General features: G+C 35.5%; 1 protein-coding gene across 10 annotated transcripts in view; it reads left to right on the forward strand.

The window, feature by feature from the left end:
• The window catches only part of stxbp5l (syntaxin binding protein 5L), a 172,277-nt gene that overhangs the window by 85,682 nt on the left and 62,080 nt on the right, over window positions 1–24,515 (forward strand). For all 10 annotated transcript variants that reach the window (XM_059499928.1, XM_059499933.1, XM_059499930.1 and 7 more), the window contains exons 3-5: window positions 7,082–7,163; window positions 10,256–10,356; window positions 19,312–19,446. In XM_059499928.1, coding sequence (XP_059355911.1) covers window positions 7,082–7,163; window positions 10,256–10,356; window positions 19,312–19,446 — 318 coding nt within the window. The remainder of the gene's footprint in view (window positions 1–7,081; window positions 7,164–10,255; window positions 10,357–19,311; window positions 19,447–24,515) is intronic.

The following is a 24,515-nucleotide window of genomic DNA, read 5'->3' on the forward strand; positions in this document are numbered from 1 at the left end:
TGAAAATCACCAGGGATTCAGCATTCCAGATAGGGGTGGGAAGATCATTCCACCAGCCAGGAATAGTGAATGAGAATGTTCTGGAAAGTGATTTTGAGACTTTCTGTGATGGTACCACGAGGCGTCGCTCGATAGCTGATCTCAGACTTCTGGAGGGGATGTATATTTGTAGTAGTGAGTGGAAGTAGGCGGGTGCTGAGCCTGTGGCTGTTCTATATGCAAGCATCAATGTCTCAAACTTGATCCGATGTGCAACCAAAAGCCAGTGTAAGGAGATAAAGGGAGGTGTAACATCGGCTCTTTTGGGTTCGTTGAAGACCAGTCGTGCTGATGCACATGTCAACAATTACACATGCAAACTATGTATTATTCTCTTCTGCATGTCTAATTGATTTCAAAAGGTAACAGGGCTCATATCTGTTTACATAATGGGAAAATAAAATGTTTAAGAATAAGTATAAGAAGCTGAATAGACTTTCTATTTTTAGAACTTGAGCTTTTTCACATATATGAAAATGATTTTTGACAGCCCAATCCTGACTCTTCACATAATCTGACGTCAATCCCACCAATGTCACAGCTAAAAAAATAATCCAGAGGAAAGTTTTGTGACTCAGAAATCACTCTTCCATTGCTCAAGAGTTCTCAATTAATGTTAATTTAAATAACAGTCACATTCGTCTAATATTTTTTGTATATTTATTTTAAAAATGTGGACACGAAAGGGAGTTTTGAGCTGTAAAATTAACATGAATACTTTAGTTTAGACAATTTTGTCTTTTAATGTTTGATTTCATATCTTACTTTATCATGGTTATGATATATTGTTGAGATGTTGAGATGTTTTCTGAAACATTCCTTTTGTGTTTTGGTTGATTGTTTGAGCACTTACTGACAGCATCTTTCACACAAACACCAGTGAAATGTCACCAGACACATTCAGACTCACAGTGACTGTCACAAAATCTCTCTCTCACAGACATTCACACATTTGACTGGGGGATACCCACTGAAAACAGCTTGCTCCATAATTGAGCATGGCTACAGTAATGCCAGTGTTTATAATTAGCAACACTGGAAAGAGATGTTTGCAAAAGAGAAAGAAAACAAATTAAATGCACTTTGCTTCTCTCTAGAGATTTTTTTTTTTCGCGTAAAGTTTCATGAGAGAATAGTTTAGACAAATTCTCTCTCTCTGTTTCTCTGCAAAACCATCTTGCTTGCAATTATTCCGTCAATAATTCTACCCCTTTTGACTGATTCATTCCTCTTGCTGTGAATGCTCAGTAAATTGTCATATTGTTCATAAACGTAATTTTCTCTTTATATCAGTGGAGGAAGTCTGTAGCTCTGTAGGAAGTCTAACAATGTGTTTGTATCACTGTGATGGGGTCCTCAGTACAGTTGTGTGATGATTATGATGATAATCTTTTTTATGAAAATAAAAATCAGATTATATTTCGAGGGAAATATAATTGTATAAAAATAAGAAATGTCCACAGGAAAAAAATAAATAAATGTATATATGATTTAAGGTTTAGGGCTTTGTTTGGGCATTTTTGGTTGAATGTGGGACAGGGGATAAAACAGTAAAAACTGTAATATTGTGAAATATTTCAATGCCTCAGCTTCTATAATTTGTCACTCACTAATCAAAATTACTGAAAATATTATGTTATAACTGATTAGTGTTTCAAGAATTGTGTCTATACTATATCCAAATATGGCACAACTATATTATTATTATTATTATTATTACTATTATCGTTATTAGTATACTTCACAACTGTAAATTAATATGACTGTTATATTGTTATGTTACTTTCTCTCCTAATCATATTTTCCTAAACTTTCATTTCAAACCTGCATTTATGCCTCTTAACCTTTGAATGATGTATTTCTAGGGTCTTGGTTGAATAGTTCAACCACTGACATCATTTACTCACCATCATTTTTAACTCGTATAACAGAAATCTGTGAGTCTTTAAATTTTGATCTTTTATTTAAGAGAAAGAGTAAAAAAAATAATAATAATATGTGTACACACAGTACGACAGCTGATCTAGCATATATTTGACCACAAAACTGAAAGCTAAAACAATTTGTATTTAAAAATGGGATCTTTAATGAAGCAGAGACTGCGATTTTTCGGTGCATGCAGATGAAACTAAGAACAGTGGAAAATAATGTAGGAAAATATGACAGAGAAGTTAATGTTGAAAAACTTGAAGGGAAAATCTATAGATATGAGAGTGTATAAATTGTGCAAATCCAGCATGAGTCATGAAATGTCACCTTATATGTGTGCGTGTTTGTTGCTTTTATGACATGGACACCGTTATATTTCAACTCTTCCGTTCAATCGCTCTCCTACTCAATCTGAGTCACCATTTTAAACCTGCCAAAGTCTCTCTGTCTTTCTCTGACTCATTTCTCTCTTTCACCTCCTGCCTCACTGACACTATAGGTTTCAACTCTGCTGCTCCATTCCGTCTTTTAAGGGTCTGAGTCACCAGTCTTTCTATTCAACATCTCCTAACTCACTCCATCTTTCTCCTCTTCCTCCATCGATCATGTATCTTTCTTTTCAGCCTTGTTTCACAATGGAAACATCAATCTAATGACCTGTTCACCACCAAAACATCTCTCAGTGGTCGTTTTGAACCTCGTAAAGCCTTGGCTGGAGCTATAAAGGAATAGATCATCCAAAAATGAAAGGTCTATCATCATTTACCCTCATGTTATTCCAAACTTTTATTACACACACACCAAAAGTTTTGCAGTATTGTCTGTGTGTGTGTGTGTGATTTCTATGCAATAAATTCACCTGCCTAACGTTCTTTTAGCAATAGAAGAATGATAATCATCATCACTGACAATCAACTGGTTTGCAACAATATGATGGTGAGAAAATAATGACAAAATGTAAATTTTCGGGTGAACTATCCATATAAATAGAAAGAAGCAGCTCAATTGTCAATATGGTCATATACATTTTAATGAATTGTGTTTCTTTATTTGATTGCTGTTAGCTGGCAAGCTGGTATTTCAACACTGTATACCCTGACATATGAAATAATATTTTTGTTGTTGTTGTTTTTTAATGGCACTTTTTATTAAACCTTTAGATAAATATATGGAGCTCAGATTCAACGAGGCCCAAACTAAGTTTGGGGCAAAATAAACTTAGGCAAAATAAGTTATTTGGTGCCGTTGCTTATGTTTACATGGTCAAAAAGTAAGCTTAAATTCTGTTAGCTTGTAATGCAAATCAGTGAAGTCTCTATAACATAACATAGCTGACTGCTTATATAGTCATTGGAAATCTATATCTGTCAAATACTCAAATATAACCAAGGCTTTATAGAATCTTCAAAAAAACAGGTTAAAAATACATGGGGAAAAATCTCTAAAGTGACGTTTTATAGAGGTATAGAGGTGTAGCTGTGTTGAGCCTGTGGTTTATCCGCAAGTGGATGTTCATCTTATTAGCAAGCCATTTGTGCAGTCGATATATAAAGCACATGGTTTTATCTAGAGTTTGTGCATTGGTCTGTGTGTGTTCAGTTGTGATTTCTATCCAAGGCACTACTGAACAATTTGATTCCTGAACACGTGGGTTGAGCGCCCTTGTTTGTCAACACATTTTAATTAAGCGCAATTAAGAGCCAATCAACCATGCAGAACAATTATACCTATGTAACGGCAGTCCTTTCCTCAGTGTCCATCATCAATAACTACTCTCATTGTAAAATCACTAGATGTTTTATTATTGAATGTAGGGGTTATTTCTAGAACATTCTGTCTTTTTCCTTCAGTGTGCAGTATGAACTTTTGATTGTGTGATTTGTTGAACAGCAGCTACCTGACAGATATCCCTGAAATATATTAGACAGTCCTGAGAAATCACCCCTGTCTCTTTGACTGAAAAAAAAAAAAATCGGAGCAAATGATACCCCCCAAAAAAACTTGGAGGCTCCTCTCTGCCTGTCAGCCATTTTGCATGTTTTGGATACATTGACATGTCTCTGGACAGTGATGTTTTGGAGAGAGTTAGTACGGCTTAAAGGAAGTTGGTATTGTAAAATTTGTATAAACCACCAGGCTTTTAGCCCCTACCAGCTTGTTTGTTGTCACCTGGACTATAGCTGTGCATTTACATTCGTATGCCTGAAATAACCCTTGTATATAATATATATTAGGGATGTAATGATATCAAAATCTCACAATACGATAATATCGCGATACTAATTCTACCATACAAAATATGTTTATATTATGTTTATATTTATATTAAAAATATATATATTATAGCGATATTTAAAAAAAGAAAACACAAATGAAGAATTTTCTTTTTTCTTTTTTTAATTTTAAAGGTAAATTATTCTATCTAACGCACTTTGAGAATTCAAAATTAAGAGCTGCAACCCATTATCTTAACTAAGAAACTTAAGTCAGAAAATGTCAGCGAATTTACTTTTACCTGAACTTTAAAGGGGACGTAGCTCTCTTTTTATTTTTGATATACTGTCTCAGTCTAAATTACGTTCACACTAGTGTTCATATACACTGTAAGGGAAACAGGTCAATTTAGCTCAAAGGGAATAATTTAAGATTTTAAAGGGAATTTGAACAGAATCACTGTTTCACGGCTGATCACTGAGACGCCCTGCGATTCACTGAACGAGCCGTTTAGCATCAAATCTGCGCTGGATATTAATATCCAAAGTATAGTGAAAACACTATCAATTAGCACAGTAACAAGATCGGCAGTTAAAGACATTAACTTGTAAGCACAAAACAAACAAGATACTTCTCTTTTCAATATGAATAAAGCTTTATTAGATAAATCTAAGACATATAAACTAATCTAACACAAAGCACACGCACTCATACATTCACACAAGTTGCTGGAAGATCGAAAGTTAGGGAAAGATGAGTTTAATAGAATGGAAATGTGGAATCCCAAGTTTACAGCAATACGTGGAATTGCATAGACATGAACAACCATCAATCACGTAATTAGCCCTCGCATTGAGTTCCTCAATGAGGTTAAAATTATATTAGATACACCAGTACAAATGTCTGAAGGTACATTGCCTGTGTAAAGGTGTCCCTTTGTTGTCGTTTAAAGGGGGTTTCCCGATGTCGCTGATTGGCTGGAAGTTCAGTAGTTGCTGAAGTGACGTCTTGGCAAGCACGTGGTTGGACGTTGGCTGAAGACGCGGAGTTGTGTGGCTGGTTGAAGTTGAACGGGCACTTGAGGTCAGACACTGCGTTACAAAACTTAACTCAGAACACGAAACTCTCAAATGGAAAAGAAAACAAGTAAAGTTGGATTAGACTAGGTGGTGTTTCTTCTCATCGTGGGTAAGTAGCAGCAGGTGTGCAGGCCGAAGCACGCTGAAACCACGCTCAAAGAACAGTGATGACTAACAGCATGGCTAAAAGCTAAAGCTAAGAAGCAAAGCTAAAAGCAAACTAAAAGCAGGCATGACTGATAGCAGAAGCTAAACGCAAGCTAAAAGCATACTAAAAGCATGATTTTATGGTGTCCTGATTATTTAAACTGGCCTGTTGGCCACACCTCAAATGTTGTCTTGACCAATCAGATATTGTCATGGCTCGGGGGTATCATAAATCATATGTTATCTTATCAAGCATGTGGTCCGAATTTTCCCGCTCTTGCAGGGTCTAATTTTGGACATGATAAGTCTTTTTGAATTCATCTTGGTACAGATATATGTAGAAAAGACAGTTTCTGTGTCATTATCTTTTGACAAAAGATTTCTGTGGAGACCAGTGGTTAAAAAGCCCCCCTTTAGGAATTTCAGTCTGGTTCTGCTAGGTGGGGGAAGTGTTTAAGGATATGGTGTATAACTCTCATGGGTTTACATGTGATGTCCGGTGTTGCATCTCAATTACTTGCCCCAAATTTGACAATCTCTTCTCCGAATTTAAATTGTCAATAATTGTTCTAATGGTGTTAATGTCGAAAGCTGTTCTGGGAAAGAGTTGGTTGGTTAACTTGTTTCTGACTTGTGGCACTAGAACTGATTTATGACCTCCCGTTGCCTTCCTGAGAAATTTGGCTCATGTTTCAACCACAGTCCTGATCGACTCTTTATTTGTCTGATTCGGGTCAGATCTGCTACAACACTGTTCACTGTTGTTAAAATGTCTGGATTTATCTGCCCAAAACTAAAGCAAAAACAGTTATATTATATTATTTATTTATTTATTACAAAACACTTTTCTATGTAAATATATTTTCAAATTTAATTTATTTGTGAAGTGGCAAAGCACAATTCTCAGCAGTCATTACTCCTGTCCTCAGTGTCACATGATCCCTCAGAAATAATTTTAATTTGTTGATTTGATGATCAAGAAGCATTTATTATTATTAGTATTGAGAACAGTTTATCATTGTGGAAACTGTCATATATTTTTGTTATGATTCTTTGAAGAATAGAAAGTACATGGAGTATACAGGTGGATATTTATATAAACCACTTCTGCATGTGGTCTGAAAGATACTGGATGAGTTTGACCTTGTTTCTGTCATGAAAGTATTTTCCTCCTGTTATTACCTGTATTTTACTGTCTTTGAAGTGATTGGACACAGCTGCGTGTACACACGTTTAGATAAGAGTAGAGACAAATGGCATCATGCTCTTCCCTTTCCGGATGTTTAGTGATCGATCACTCCGTGTGTGTGTGGACAGTTGAGCTAAATCATTAAGAAAATTGCTACAGGAAGATCTGTTTAAACAGTGTGAGGAGCTGATTTTGGAGTCAGTGCTGTTAATGTCACTTCATGAGTCCATTAGCTTGTGGCGCAGATTTGCAGTCTCTCACTCTTTCTGTTACACACACACACACACCAAACTAGGTTTGAGTTTTTTTAGCGCTTTCAAACATGCATAGTCCTTCAAAGAGTTTTTACTTGGGTCGCTATGCTGTCTATCGGTTTCATCCAGCTTTTAATGCTGTACAGAAAATGTTGAAAGTACAACCTTGAGACATCAATGTTTCATTGTAAATGACTGTCCTCTTTTCCTTAACTCTCTGATGTTATCAGTCTGGGACGACCAGGAGTGGACTGTCATTGCCAGCATGAGAGTGGGGCGGCAGTTCTCCAACTGCAGTTTCTCATCAATGAGGTACCGAACACCTACACTTGCAGGCACACATATATTACAGCACATTTTCATGTGTGCAGCATATGTAGAAATCACGTAGGAGGGCAGAGTGCATATGGGTGTGTTTTTATCTGTAATTTAGGATAGAAAGCATGTGTGTGTAAATGAACGCTCAGCTTTGCAGAGGAAAACGTTTAGGTCAAGAGTCTCCTTCCCTCTCAGCCCTGTGGTGTTAATGCAGTCAGTCATTACTTCCCATCAGATGTGTCAAGTGCTGAATGTTTCTCAGCCTCTCTGTCTCGCTCTTATGCACACATGCCACATCATCTCATGAATAACAAGAAGTTAACAAAAAAGGGAAAGTGGGATAGTTGCCATGGTGGCCATTTTTGATTATAGCAATTTATGTACACTCTCCACTATCGCCATATATTTCTCCTTTCTATAAGCCCATATAAACACATCTAAAGTCAAAAGAAAATGGCATTTGCCAGCCATTTTACTTTTGCAATGGGGTGTTTTTCAGAGTGAAGGAGTATATTCAATGAGAAATAATTTAGGGCAGGTTTTTCATCTGCTGGGAATTCATTGGTTGGTGAAAAGTGGAGCCAGACCTGAATCTGAGTTTGCAGTCAGTTGTGGAGATGATGAAATCTTTGCCTCAGGAATCAGGCCAGATTTATTTGAGCTTCTTACATGCTTAGAACCGAGATGGTGGTGAGGATGTGCCGGTTAAAGGTCAAGTTTACCCTTCAGCATCCCAACGTGTCCTTTTACCTCTTTTTAAAACTTTTGTTACTTGCTGTTTTTTTTTAATTATTATTATTTTTTTTATTTTTATTAAAGCAATATTAAGCAACATTAGATTATTGTGTACTGTTATTGTGTAATGAGATATCAAAAAAGTTACATTACTGTACCTAAAATAATAGCCTAAAATGATGAATAATTAGATATCTGGCATTACTTTGTCTAGATGATGATATCAGCTGAAAAAGAAAGTGGTTTGGGATGAAGACATTGCATTTTAATTAAAAATTTATTGCATTTTAATTAAAAATGACAAAGACAAACATTAGTTTTTTCTTTGGAATATCATGCTCTGCTTAACTGTTCACAATAAGATGCAGATGTTATACAGTACCAGACACTGACAAGTGAGACATGAGACATGAGACAGTAGGAATTGATTGGACAAATATTGTGCACACACACTCTTGACATTTTATCCTGAGGTACATTATTTAGATATTACACTTCAGGGATTTAGTCTTCATCCATATTGATTTTATTAACAATAACAAATTAGTGCTGTAAATAACATTCAACATCACAGGGGATGCTACCTCACTAACCAAATGGTTACATAAGTACAATATATCCCAAACCACTTATAGTGGATTACAACACATAATTTCATTAGTGCTCTACTGTAATTTAATTGTCATAAGCTTCCTCTGCATAAAGTGAACATAAAATCAAAATAACTTTGATTTATTTTATTTTTTTAAATGCACGCCCTTGATCTAATTGTGAATGTGATTCATCATTGCATATTAATTCACAGAAAAAAATTGATTGTTTTGTAACTTTATCTTCTTCTGAAACAAATTCCCTTTCCTACTGACATCACTTAGGTCATGCAGACTATTGGACAAAAGCCAATAGCCAAGATAGCAAACTCTGATCTGTGTTATTTCTAGTATTTTGTATATATTATTATAGTTTTTATCTATATGTATTAATCTTCTATAAGTTTTAGTCATTTTGTTGTCATTTTTAAATTCTGTTATAATATGTACATTTAGTTTTATTTATTTTTTATTTTGTTTTAGTTTTAGAAATTTAATACTTCCTCTTCAATTTATTTTATTTCATGTCATATTTTTATTTTTACAGTATATCATTATTATTATATTATTTAATATGTTACATTTTTTTAATTGGTACACTCACTTTTACCTTCTAACCAAATCCTGAAGTGTACAATTTATTTTCATGTTGAATATCCCATTTCACTTGGAAAATATCATCTGAATTATAATGGGTCGCGGATGAGAATTCACATTGATTTTGACATGACACAACTAAAATTCCCTCTCGACATCTGTTTTTCTCTGCTGTTGTCCTTTGGTGTTCTGGTGCAATCTGTGTTTACCTAAACACCATCTCCATGGAAACACAGTTGTCAGTCACCTGACTGATGGATCTGGATTCAATCCACTGAGAAAAAGACTTCCTGCTGGCCCATGATCACCCTCAAATTAGGCAGTGATTTGACAAAGCGAGTTCACATTAATACTGAAATTTTCTCACTGTTCTGTCACTAATTTTTCCAGGTTTGTCATGTATTATTTGCCTTTGCATTTGGCTTCATATTTCTAAAGGGCTTCCAGGTAAAATGGGTCAGAAAGACCTTTGTCATCCTGACAGTGTCAGGGACGGTGAAAAAGAGATTTTTCACACTCACACAGACATTTTCATCACTTTTTGCTCTTGTCTCTCTTTCTGTCCTCCATTAACCATGAACACCATCCAGAGTCTTGTAATACATAGAGCGCAGCATTACTTGTGGCAATTCTCTCTCTTCAGACTGTTCCAGTCTCTATCCAAGGAGGACTTTAATATCATGAAATATGCATGAAATGCATGAGAAAACAGCAAAGTTATACAGACAGAAACAAATCGATGTGACAGAATAAATTAAGTTTTATCATTTTCTAGGAACTATATGAGTAAATTCTTATTTCATTTGTGACCTGGAAGATGCATTGTATACTGCATAATTTTCCCCATCATAGATGGAAATGGAAACTCACTTTATACACACAAGCAAGTCAAATCCAGGTGTGCTATTAGGTTCAATATTATATAAAATGCATGATTTCAGGTCACAAATAGAAAACTGACTTAATATAATATTTATTTAGAGGAAAAAGCACAATGGCTAATGCCACGAGCTGTGCCACTGACACCTAAAAAAAAAAAAAATCTAGAAGTGTATGTCTAACATGTCATAAATTTAATGTATCTTTCTTTGATTGTTAAAATTGTTGTAACTTACCATCTCATTGCATGGATTGACTGTTGCTCTAACATTTATGTGTTCATAGGGGGCGCTGGTCACAGCTTGTGCTGATGATACGCTGCATCTCTGGAACTTGAGACAACGACGTCCGGCTATCCTACACTCTCTCAAATTCAACAGAGAGCGGTGAGTAGAGCTTATATAAAGTATACAATTGTGTTTTTCAGAAATGCATAGGCATGTGCACAGAGCACACATAATATATCATGTCAAAAATGAACTTCCCAAGGATTTCATAAAAAATAAGAATTTTCTTTATTTAATTTTAGATTAAAAGTGAGAATCCATCTCAATATTTTAGCTTGAAGTTGCTGACTGCCCAAGGCTGCAGAGCATTGGTCAGAATGAATATGTGATAAAGTAAACACAAATAGCTCAAGGCTGCAGAGTGAAGCCAAGCCTCAATATTGTAAAATGTTGTAGCTCCTGTCTTCTCTCTTCTGGTTTGTTTCTGAGCAAGAAGTGAGGATTGTATTCTCAAAAAATGCAATGGGCACAATAGAGTACGTATAAAAAAATTAAAATAATAAATAAATAAAAAAATCCATCATAAAAAATATATAGCATTTACCCTTACTATGCTACCCTATATTTTGCATTAGCATACCTTTAGATATCTTAAAGACCACATGAAAAAAAAAAAAGTTAGAATTTTCAACAACAAGCACTTAAAATGTTTCCATTAGTTGTTTTTTTGGAGCAGTTTGTAACAGCCTTATAGGGATAGTTCACCCAAAACTGAAAATGTCATACTCACCCTCATGTCGTTCCAAACCCGCAACACCTTTGTTCATCTTCGTAACACAAATTAAGATGTTTTTGATGAAATCAGAAAGCTTTCTGAACCCTCCATAGACAGGAATGTAGTGATTAATTTGTATTTTTGGGTGATCAATCCTTTTAAAGGTAGCAACCTATTTTAGCTGGAAATATGCTGACATTGAAATGGATATTTGATATGTTAAACATTCAATGAGATCTTTAACCACTGACTATAACTCAGTAGTTTAAGCCCTCATTTAATTTTCTTATGACGACTCTTCCCCAGCTTCTCAAACTCGTAATGGAAACTGACCCACTATGTATGACTAATGTGGCTTTTGTTACTCTATTTCCCTTGTTGAATGACTCAGGATCAGCTCTAATAAATGTTGCTGTCATTCAGAGCTGTGAAATGTGACAGTTGCGTTATGGGTAATAGGCTCTTGGAGTTGTATAGAAGTATAGAAACCTTTCAGGAAGTTTAAACAGAGAAACTGATGTGTTCTGTACAAACTGATAGACCTTGAGCGAGTTGATGAAAAAGTCATGAACTTTTTCTTTCTTTCTTTCTTTCTTTCTTTCTTTCTTTCTTTTGTCTATTCCTTCACCACCTAATCACTTGACGTGTAAAAGGACCTTGTCCAAATGTGAATTATTTTCACTGCATTGATTGCTGTGGAACAGAAAAAAAATGAATAATATAGATTTTCTTTTTTACTTTTTTATTGTAATATATATTTCATTTGATACTAGATTAATGATGAATACTCATAATGATACTTTAGCATACTAGCAGCATGGTCATTTGTACAGTATATCAATATCAATATATCAATAACAGTCATAAGAAAAGAAAATTATGATTTTGAAATCCTTGAGGCAAAACAGCTAAATGACAAAATTCTCTGTGACATTCTCTGCAGCACACATAAGTCCAGAAGATGACAAACAAAGATTCAGTTTGTCGTCTGTGCACATTTGTGTTAAGTTGTGCACTCCCATATGCATTAGATGTCTTCATAACATCAGTGAACATTTTTTTTCCTCAGGCTAATGTACTGTATATTAATATCTAGCCAACCTGTAACTGCTTTCTAATATGGTAATGCGTTTACACTGTGATGCCTGGGACAGTATATGTAGCATTAAGCAAGCAATGTTTTCAGCTAATTCTGTATTCTCCCTCTACAGTATATGAAATCAATATGACCATACATATATTTGCACGTGTGAGAGAAGAAAATATGAATGACATTTATTTTTATTTTTATTTTAGTTGATTGAGTTTTAAAATTTTGATTCATTGGATCAAAATCTAACCAAATCCATACATTTCAGTTGTTAGTATATTTGACCATTGTTGTTTTTTGACACATTTTTCACACTGTGAAGTCTTTATGATCGATTATAATACTCAGAAACCACATCAGCCACATGGGACGCACGCATTAGATCGGCATCAAACTGAGAAGCCTGATTAATGAGTGTCAGAGAGCATATTATGCAACAGAACTTAAAATACAACATTAACATTGTTGTTAAAGTTTTGGTTCATACTCATCTGAAGCATGCAAGGTTTGGGATAGGGGTGTGAGGTGGTGTGTGATAGAGATTTATGTGTGTTTTCTGGGTATGGCTAATGAGCTTTGTTCCCCTCCGTAATAACTGATGATTGTGTTCATCAGCTCATCAGACCGTCTGGAACAAACAAATAAAGTCATGGTTTCTCCCTCCATGACAGTTTCACACACTCATCGACAGGGATTTCTTATGTGTGTGCTTTGACCCTGAAGTGTTTTATACTTGGCTTTATTAAAATTATGCAAATTCACATGTAATGAGAAATGTTTTCTCAGATCAGTATGGTGCCTCTCTGAGTGTGTGTGTGAACATGGTTGGGTGCATACTTTTGTGCGCGGCTGTGTCAGATGACAGAGATTTTCAGCTCAGCAGGGTCAGGAGAGAAGCTCAGGGGGGCTATAAGACTGATTCAAGACACTCAGCATGCTTGTCTGTCACAAAAATACAAGACGCTTTCATCGCACAACAGAATTGTGTAGTCCTATGACGTTCTGTTGTAGCTGATCAATTAGTCTGACATTTGTATCCAATGCATGCTTCGCCCAAAATATACAGAACAAAACTAAGGGCAAGCTTAGTGTCATTCAGGGGTGCCTTTTGAAATATGTCTGAAATGTTGACAAAATGAACTTTTAGCAGATGTATAGTGCTATTCAAGATTTTATTTTTATATATTTTTGAAAGAAGTATCTTTTATGTTAGCTAATTTAACAAAATTGTACTTATTAGATATTTGTGTCAGACGATTTTTTTTAGGAATCATTCTAAAATGCTGATTTGCTGTTCAAGAAACATTTTTAATATTAGCAGTGTTGAAGTATCAGTATCAGTGTCAGTGTTGGACTGATTATTTTAGTTGAAACCACACATTTTTTAGAAAGTTAAACATAAGATCATTAAAAAAAATAACACTTTCGTTATGTATATATATATATACTTCTTTTTTTTTTTTTTTTTTGGGATGGTATTTTACATACTTAAAATCCACTTTCTCTTTTTCTATTAAACAGATCTGAAAAAAAGGGCGAAAAAATTATCCTGCACTACATAGATTTTTGTCCAATCAGAGACATCTACATCTCTTTTGGTTTTGACCTTGGCTGCCACAGAGGCCTACAACAGGTTAAAATGTTAAATTAGTTATCCGCAAACAAACAATAGAGCATTTTAAAACAGTTGCTCCCTAAATGCTCTAAACGTTCTCACCAAGACAGCCATTTTATAATCTGGGTTAAGCCTGTGTTGCAGTCAGAAACAGAAAACCACACATTAGCACGGCCAGGTGCTCCATTAGCATTCTAACCCTGACAAGTTTAGCTGTCTGTCCAGCGTCTCGCAACCTTCATTTCCAATCACCCCAACTGTCTGAGGACCCCAGGGGCGTGAGGGGAGGAAAACAGAGAGATGTAATGAGTATGGACAGCAGTGAATTACCATGTGCTGGTCTTTATTTTCTAGTTAACCTGCTTATAAGGATGATGGATGATTCCACTGGATGGATTTCATCATGAAGTCTTAAACATACCCTGGATATGTGATAGTTTTATTGATCATTTTTCGTAATTACTCACCGGATACTTCATATTATCAAGCCTTTTTTTTTTTTGGACAAACAGGTAATCTTGTCCCAAACTCCCAGCATTAGATGATCCATCCAGGAGTTGACATTTTAGAGAGCCACAGTTAGCCACATATAATATTTAATGAATGAAAACATAAAATATCATGTTGAGCATTAAGAATAAGAAGTGCTCAACTCATCTTTAATGCTAAGTACTGTTTACATGTGTCGAAATATGTGTCATGTTTTTTGAAGCACTCCCTGGCGAGTTTATGTTGTGACAGTAGCAGAGATAAATCAGAGTGTTAATAGTCTGCTTAATTTTGTAATTATTTTGCAATTAAAGTTGATAGCATCAGGCAAATAAAATCTTACTCTTTTCTTTTAACCTTTTGATGACACCGGAGAGACAACGGCATGCTTTGAAAATAAACACAACAGCATGTGGGGAATCATTTTATGTCATATACATGATTTTCTGTTATAGAGAATGCAGGGTTGAATGGTCTAGATTGCATCATTAGGGACTTTAAGCAACAGCTGCGAATGGAACGGCTACAGCGACCGGAAGTTTGCTGTCACACCGCCGTAGCCAAGAACGTAAAAATCACTAAGCAACGGTAAACAGGACAGCGCAACGCGGCATTAATTCATTTATTGAGATACAAAAAAATGTCATTTAAAAAAACAAGAGAAGGATTGCTTTTGGCATCTTTTGTCAGAAGAGGAGTTTTTAATATTGTATGATGTAAATAAGTCTAAAAACCTAGATTTACCATGTAAGCAATACTTGCCTTTTAACCTTGATTACATGGAGGAAGACGAATGCTTAAACGAATTTCGTGTCAGAAAATGTGACCTACCAATTCTGGTAGATGTTCTCGGGATTCCCAATGAGATCGTTTGTGATCAGAGAAGTGTTGTGGGAGGAGTCGAGGCGCTGTGTATGCTCCTTAAGAGGCTGGTATACCCTTGCCGGTACAGTGACATGATGCAAAGGTTTGGTCACCGACAAGTCCCAGTCCTGTGCATGGCCACAAACTCTGTGCTGGACTATATATATTCTGCACATCATCACAGGATAACGCAGTGGAATGTAAACATACTGAACCCTGTAGCATTGAGAAACTATGCTGACTGCATCCTCCAAATGGGAGCCCCTCTGGATAATTGCTTTGGGTTTATTGATGGCACTGTACGACCCATTGCCAGACCAGGTGTAACACAGAGGATCCTATATAATGGACACAAACGCATCCACAGTCTAAAATACCAGGCTGTAGCCATCCCTAATGGTTTGATTGCCCATCTGTATGGCCCTGTAGGTATGTCTGAATAATTTACCATCTATGGAAACATTGTCATTCCCTTTAAAATTTATAAAATAAAATAAAAACATTTTTTAATTTAAAAATATATTTTAACAGAGGGAAAGAAGCATGACTCTGGAATGCTGGCAGAATCTGGGCTGTTGGCATTGCTGCAACGTCATGCCATCTCTGTAGATGGCCATCCAATGTGTGTGTATGGGGACCCAGCATACCCACTGCGTGTGCATCTGCAAGCCCCATTTCGACATGTTCATCTCACCCCTCAAATGATGGAATACAACAAACGAATGAGTGAAGTCAGAGTGTCTGTGGAGTGGTTGTTTGGGGACATAGCAAACTACTTCAAGTTCATGGACTTCAAAAAGAATTAAAAAATTGGTTTGAGTAGTGTTGGAAAATTGTATGTTGTATCTGCTTTGTTAAGAAATGCACTAACTTGTCTGTACGGTAATCAGACATCGCAGTTTTTTAACTTGGATCCTCCACACAATAAAAAACCAGAATTGTATTTAAAAAGAATGAGACATTTTATAATAACACATTTTTTATTTTATTATTAACAAAAATATAGTATACATAGTTTACACAATATACATAAAGTAAAGTAATAAAGTATAGGCGACTAACAACATGTTATTAAAAATATGCTATTTTTATATTTTATTATTAATAGAAGGATTTATACATTGAAATGTTTTATGAATGAAATCACAAATAAATGTTTTTAAATTGCAAAAGAATAATCATTTCTTTGACATATTTTCAATGAGGCTAAGTAATGCTTGCCCTTGCTGTTGCTGAAGTAGCATAGTCTGCATTGCCTGCATTTGCTGTTGCTGTTGTTGCATTAGTTGCATCATGTCACTCATCTGCTTTTGTGTTTGTTGTGCTGCTTTTGCTTGCTCTTCAACCTGTATTTTTTTCAATTCCAATTCCTTTTCTCTTAGAACCCTCTCAGTCTGGCTTCTCTCCCTCAAAAACTCAATGGTGTCATTCCCACTCCTTCTCCTACGTTTGTTGTTTGTCCAGTCCTCTCCCTCTTCACTAAGCCTCCTGTTGGTCTGGCTAACCCTCTCCATGGCCTTCTTCCTTGCCTCTTCTGCTTTGGCCCTGTCCGTCTCTAACTTCCTCATACTCTCATCACTCCCTTTGTTTTCCTCAGCTGCTCTTTCTTTCTCTGTTATTTCTTCAATTAGTTCATCAAGTTCTGTTATTTCTGCAGATGTTCCACTGCTCTTCTCGTCTTTATTGTTTCTGGCCTTGTATTTCGTCTGAATCAAGTTGAATCTCCCCTCACTGACCTCTGCATAACTCTGAATTTGGGTTCTTGAGAGCAATTCAGTGTGTCTGCTATACTTGACCAGGCCTTGCCCTTGTCAACACTGCCCTTTTTTTACCTGTATGGTTCTGTGAGCAGGATTTCTCTACAGAGAAGCACATCATGTTGCTCTTTCCACTCCATAGGGACTCTAATCAACAAGAAACATGAAGTAAATATAGCTAATTTTTGAAAAGTAAGTATAATTAATAGTCTTGATAGATAACTAATAAAAAATAACCAATCCATTAATCTATTTCTAATCTGATAATCTACTTTACCCAATTAAAAATATTTTAATAGCATAGTAATACATTTAACATGGATTTTGAGAAGGATAAATGCAATACTTACATTGTCCGCTTCACATCATCTCTAATCTCAATGCTGCCTGAGGTGTTGTTGCTAACAACAGACATATCTTTATACAAACAGAAAAAATCGTTAAAATTAGCTTAAGTTTAAAACATTTTAACACATATTATATAAAACACTAGTGGTACAATCATAAACTGATGCAAATTACAGTGTCATATGCCATAAAACATAACATTTATTTACCTAATCTCTCATGTTGTAGCGACTCCGGCAAATCAGCTGTTCTCCCGTAGTAGACCGTTACAGTAGAACGTCACAAAGTAGCAGTTAAATTCGGGCATGCGCAATACAACGCCAGAATGGCGTTGCCGTTCCACCAGAGGCTGTTGCTTAAAGTCCCTATTAGGATTCAGGAATAAGAAACCTATTTAAAAGCACATATAAAAACCTAAGAGTCAGTGTCTCCTCTCGTCTCATTCATGTCTCATTAGCTCTAGTTTGTCTTGAGGTAATTGTGTTCCAACTAATTGCTGTATCCCAAAATACACACAAGTGCACCCAAGAGGGGCTGACGTTTGACTGGCATGAGCCCTAGAGCAGAGCCAAACCAGGCAACACCATGAACAAGTGTGAGAAGTGTTACTTCCAACTGCTAAAGAAACAGAGAACCACAGAGAGCTATGAATCTCTGCCTCTGAACACGAATGACTGCAAGAAATTAGATTGCAAGATTTGGCTCTGATAAAAAAAAAAGTATGAAGTTTATGTTGTGAATTTAAATAATCTTGTTTTCCACAATTAATTGTATTGTTTATTAATATTTGGTGACGGAAACCCTCGCATGAAGACCATTTAAGACAGCATTGAATAGACTGTACAAAAAGTGTATTTTAGATGTCAATTTATTTCCATGAGACAACACTAAAGATAAAGAGAAACTGTAAGAAGTAGATTTAGGAGTTGTTTACACAGGATTCCATCTGTAATGTTTTTTTTTTTTTTTTTTTACGTTGGTCCATGGTGTTTTGTAGAGAAGATGATGAACTGGCCTTCAGTGTGGTTCAGCAAGACACATTTCTTGTGGTTGTTAATTTAATTTTTTACTTTTCACTTTAAAATAATATTTAATTGAAATGGTTTTGTTTTGTTTTTGATGATCTAGAGAAATGCTTTCAACTCCTCAGCTGACACTTGTTGATAACAGTTGACAATTTATTTATTAATATTTTTATTTTTTGCTTTTTGTTTATTTTGTTTTGTTGATCTGGAGAAAGATTGACAGTTGTTGACAATTGTTTTGTTTTGTTTTGTTTGATGATCTGTATAAATAAATCATCAACTACTCTGCTCATATAACTCTTGTTTATAATGTTATAAAATATTTATATTTTAAGAGTGCTCTTTTTGTAAATGCGCTTCATTCGAACTTCCTAAACATTTCATAATCCTGAAAATAATTACAGTTTCCAAAGAATAAATTAGCACTTTTGATGTTTCCATGGTGTTTTGTTGGTAATAGTTACTTTACAAACCTGACAGAGAGACTCGTCCCTGTAACTCACAACAACAAACAATGTTTGGAATTACATGAATGTTTACCTAGACTGTTTTGCACATTACAAGCAGACTACACCACAGATTTAAAGGGAAGCAAACTCAACCACCTGCAGTGATGGAGTTTGTGCACAGCATTCATGTATTGCAAACATGCAATGAGACCATTAAAATGAGCAGAATGTGAAAACATCCTATCATGAGGCCCATGTGTGCTTGAGTAATAGTCGAGAGACAAAACAGAGCACCGCCCCTTCACTTTGAAGGCCACACTGCATGTAGACCATATATTTATTTCATTCAGTTAAAGCCTTTTTCCAGTTTAATAACCACACAAGGCCATATTGTGATTCAGATTTTAATTAAAGTTTAATAAAAGTTATTTAGCAGAACTTTAAACTTACACATACATAATTTGGCTCTTGTTTAGCTTTTTGAATGGCTGCTGTGGAATTGGATAAAATATGATTGTTGTATGTGCATATGAATCAAAATCTTGAAATATATTAGTTACAATGGTCATTATTGGCTTGCTAGTTCTTTATAGTGAGATATTAATTATAAACTTTAATATGATGCCAGCATATCCTGTGTTAACTCTTCTCCCCCTCTCTCTTTCACAAATATGATTCCTCTTTTTTTCATCTCTCTTTTAGGATCACATTTTGTCATCTTCCGTTTCAAAGTAAGTGGCTTTATGTGGGGACAGAGCGTGGAAATACACACATAGTGAACATCGAATCCTTCGTTTTGTCTGGATATGTCATCATGTGGAACAAGGCCATAGAACTGTGAGTATATATTTATTTTAATATCAAAGTCAATGCAGCTAACATGACTAATGAATAGCTAATTAATCCAATGCCAGAGCGCCCACGTGATCAAATGATACGTGTATCTAGTAAAAATGATGATGTGCTACTAAGTCATCTGGAGTATGAAACAATTATAAATGCAGTTATAAATGTAAGTTTACATTTACATGGAGGAGTATTAGAGGTTTAGCACAGTCATAGTCCTAAAGGAATAATTTACCCAAATTAAGAATTCTGTCATTTACTCACTCTCACGTTGATACAAACCTGTCTTCTTTGGAGCACCAAAATTGTTCTATTGAACAATTTCTAATGTTCTTATTTTCATGATAGCAAAATAATTAAATTAAAAAAAAAGCTAATACAATGGAAAAATGCTTTACTCATCTATTGATTTCTGGTTATTTTTAAACTTGTTAATTGAATTATGCCTTCAGGAGTTCATAGAGATATTTACAATTACATTAGATATATGCATTTTTGTTTATTTATTTATTTTTAATCCAAAACAACTTGCATTCAAGGTACACATTTCTTTCACTTCTTGCTTTCCCTGGGAATTGAACCTATGACCTTAGTGTGGCTAGCACCATGCTCTACTGTTAAAGCTGATAGATTTATATATATATATATATATATATATATATATATATATATATATATATATATATATATATATATATATATATATATATATATATATATATATATATATATATATTTTTTTTTTTTTTTTTTTTTTTTTTTTTTACATTTATGCATTTAGCAATTCGTCAAAACAGCCAAAACTATGCATTTTGTGCAATACCAGATTTAATAGGCAACTAAATTAGGAAACTAGCTATTTTATTTTATTATATTCCTATTATACTATTGCTTTTAAAATAACTTTTTCTATTGGGTTCTTGAGATTAGGGCAGTATGCCTCTTTAGAAATAAAACATTTCTCTGTGTTTCTGCACATCAGACGTCCTTCAGGTCATTGTACAGGTTCTAAGTATCATTGCTATGGAAGAGTGAAGTCTAGGTTCTTTGAAGCACTAGTTCATGTTTTCCAAAGAACCACAGAAGTGCCTCAAGATAATTTTTTTTCATTTCTTATTTTGAGAGTCACAACGAAATCATCACCAAAGCGAGGCTTTACACGTTTACACTTGCCATTAACATGCGATCACCGTGATCCAATCAGGCAGATCCTATCGTCAGTCAATCAGAACGTAGCATGTTTACACTTGGCAACACTATCCGGAAAACCGATTGGATCTGTCTCTCCGTCTGCAGAGAATGGCCCGGTGCAAAGTAAACCTGAAGTGGTAGGTTTTCTTTTGAAATGCATTTTCATGGGACATTTTACATATCAAAGATATGTGGAGTCTCACTTGTCTCCACACAGGTGTTCTCTGTCTTTTTTTTCTGACAGTTAGCGAGAGAGAGTTTTGCATGATGTCAACCTGCAAATGCAGACACGATGGCTGGATTGCATTTACATTACACTGAGATCTGTTCACAATGTGTCCTCGACTACCTCTGGACCAGGACATGTCTTTTCGATGTGTATGTGGACAACATCCGGATACAGGTCTCATGTTAATGTCATGTGTAAACGCAGCCTGATTGTCACTCTACATATATTTTAAAGATTTGATCTGATGTCTGTAACTTAAACACATCACAAAATCCACAACGACAACAAATGCAAACCACATCCTGGCTGAGGAATAATGAAGTAATCACGTTTTAACATTTCAAACCCCAAAAGATACGTTTAATCTATATGTCTACAGTTACAATTTTAGAAACACTGACAACCATTGGTTTGCACACATCTATGACACTTTTCATGAATAAATGTGTTATTCAACACCAACACCTTACTCCCATGAGTAATAATCTGGCAAGCAAATAGCTTCTGCATGTCAATCAAGTCTCCTTTTACACAAGCGGCTCTTGTTGGCATCGCCTCTGACAGACATTAACGTTAGTACTGAGTAACCGTAGGTGTATTTCTGAAGGGCATGTAGATCCCCTGTCGCCTTCTTGTGACCCACTACAAATCCTTTACCCACAATCCCCTCACCTCCTCAAGTAGCTCAGTGGCACGTCGAGTGAGGGCTAGTATATCTGTATTTTTCAAATGAGAGAAATTGATCCTAGTGTTTGATTATTCTGAAGGGCTATTTAAATGTGCTTGATGGTAAATGCACCAATTTCTTGCTTTTATTCAAGTTTTCATATGCTTCTGCTCAGAAGTGGTTTAATGATATGAATTGGTACATGTTGCTGCAGTTATATAAAGGAACTGTTTATGGTTATTTAAGCTATAAGGTATTGTGAATAGTCATAATATTACATTTTTCACATCACGATTATTGTGGCCAAAATAATTCACGATATTGATATATCACATTATCTATAGAACCCTTGAGGAACCAGCCAAATTAATTTTTACTTTATTTCATTTTTCTTTTTACCCAATGAACATAAGTATACAGATAAACACAGGGAACATGCATTGTCAATTCTTTTTCAGGTCACAACTGATCTTACTCTGGCTTTCTCTGTCTTCTTTAAAGCTCCCTATAAAATAACAAGAGAGAAAAACAGTATAATGTATAATGAATAACAGTATAATGAATAAATATTAACATCAAAACTGATTCCCGAGTGAGAATAACATCTTGATGCCGAAGCACCATCTGCTCTGATTGAGCTAATATCAACCAATCATGGATGTAGTTCAATACACGGATGCCCTGGAGTAGCAGAGGAGCCAGAGCAGCATCCACACATTTGGTAAAAGTGCAGGGTGAGAGTGCAAAGCCGAAGGGAAGTACCCAATACTGGTAAGCATTTCCCCCGATAGCAAACCTCAGGAACTTCCTGTGTTGGGGAAGGATGGAAATGGGAAGTATGAATCTTTTAGATAGATCATGACAAACCAGTCTTCTGACCTGATCTGAGACATGACTTGCTTGATTGTGAGAATCCTTAACTTCAGTCACATGACTTAGCGGTTCACTTGACGCAGATTTCTCCTTCTTTGGAATGATGAAGTACCGGCTGTAGAACCTGGACTCGGTAGGAGGAACCACCTTGATGGCCTTCAAGAGAGAGTGTTTACTTCTTGTTCCATTACCAGAGCCTGCTTGGGGCCCACCAGAGTGGGAATGACCCCGTTGAAATGAGGCGGAGGAGGCACACTGTAGCCTCTTTCTACAGTGTGCAGGACCCATTGAGACACATTTGGCAGAAATTTCCACACTGCCAAATATTCTACTAAGGGAATCAGTCTCTCTAGACTGACCTCTGGTGAAATCAGAGCAGCTAGCTTGGTGCCCTGAAGCAGCAGACCGGCAGGGGGCGGCTGAACTACATCTGCTTTAGAGACTTCCAAAGAGGTAGCAAGAGGTAGCAAGCCTCCCAGTACCACTGTGGTTCCTGGCGGAGACTAAGAGACAGAGAGACTGCACCCTGAAGCACTGTGGGTGGCGGGGTTGGCAGAATGATCTCCTGAGGGCACTGAGGAGACAGGCAACATATAATGAGGTGTACACAGCTCTTCCCCAAAGGGGCCTGCCCTCAGAAGTCTTGGCCCACAAGAGTCAGGACTTCTTGGCAGAGGTCTCCTAAGTCGTAAGAACAGTCCGCAGATCTGGCTTCATCTTAGAAGACCCCGAACTAGAATGCTATGTTTTTGTGTATCCCAATATGAGGAGCTGGTACACAGAGGAGGGCTGCTCCCACCCGGCAACCCTCAGAGCTAGAGAGCTGCGATGGAGGAACCGCTGAAACACTGCCGTTAAGTATTTTAGGTGCTGCTGTATCCATGGTACAGCAGCAAAGTTACTTGATTATTACGCCAGAATGAGAGTATAGTTCCTAGCCACATCGGCCTAGAAAATCAAAACTTTTGCCCATATGTTTGCAGGACCTCACAGATTACATCTGAACCTTCCTGTGTTCACATTCCAGTTTTTGTTCTCCTTTGACATGCCACGACTCAAATTCACTCAAAATAAAAATTTAACAGGCAAATATAAAATATTTCGGGGCTGGCCGAGCAGTTTCAATGAAATGTAAAACAACCAGTAGGAATTGTTTCAGAGTGGTAACGCAGCAAAATCTTGTAAAAAAAGAAAAAAAAAATCAACATTGATTTACAAGTGTTTTTGTTAATCTTTTTCAGCCATTTAGCATTAAACATTTTTTCAACGTTGTTCCAATGTTGAAATTACATCTGTCTTTCATTATTATTTCCTACTATCTGCAGTCAAAATGGAAGACTTAAGAAATTTGTGAAACTTTATGAGTTATAAGTATAAAATTCTAATAATATATTTTTTAATAATATATTTTCTTTACTATCACTTTTTATCAATTTAACACATCCTTGCTGAATAAAAGTATTGATTTTATTAAAAAAAAAGAAAGAAAAAAAATTACTGACCCCAAATTACTGACCAGTAGTGTATATTGTTATTAAAAAATATTTATATTTTAAAAACATAGCTTCTTTTTTTTTTTTTTTTTTTTACTTTTTATTCATCAAAGTATCCTAAAAAAAGAATCACATGTTCTGAAACAATATTAAGCAGCAGAACTGTTTCCAACTTTGATAATGAATCATCATATTAGAATGATTTCTAAAGGATCATGTGATAATGATCCTACAAATTCAGCTTTGCATCACAGAAATAAATGATAATTTAAAGTATAATAAATTTAAAAACAATTATTTTAAATTGTAATAATATTCTGTATTTTTGATCAAATAAATGCAGGCTTGATGAGCAAAAGAAACTTCTTTCAAAAAAATTTAAAAATAGTAATGTTTCCAAACTTTTGGTCTTTACTGTATATATATATACAGTAGAGACCAAAAGTTTGGAAACATTACTATTTTTAAATTTTTTTGAAAGAACATTTTTAAAATAAATTATTGTAATATGTTATTAATATTTCCCTTTCCTCTCAGGTGTAATCTATTCCAAATTTCCTGCTACTTTTTAAATATTAACATCATACTAATGCACTGTGCACAACCT

Source organism: Carassius carassius, chromosome 19, assembly GCF_963082965.1.
Source record: "Carassius carassius chromosome 19, fCarCar2.1, whole genome shotgun sequence".
NCBI lineage: Eukaryota > Metazoa > Chordata > Actinopteri > Cypriniformes > Cyprinidae > Carassius > Carassius carassius.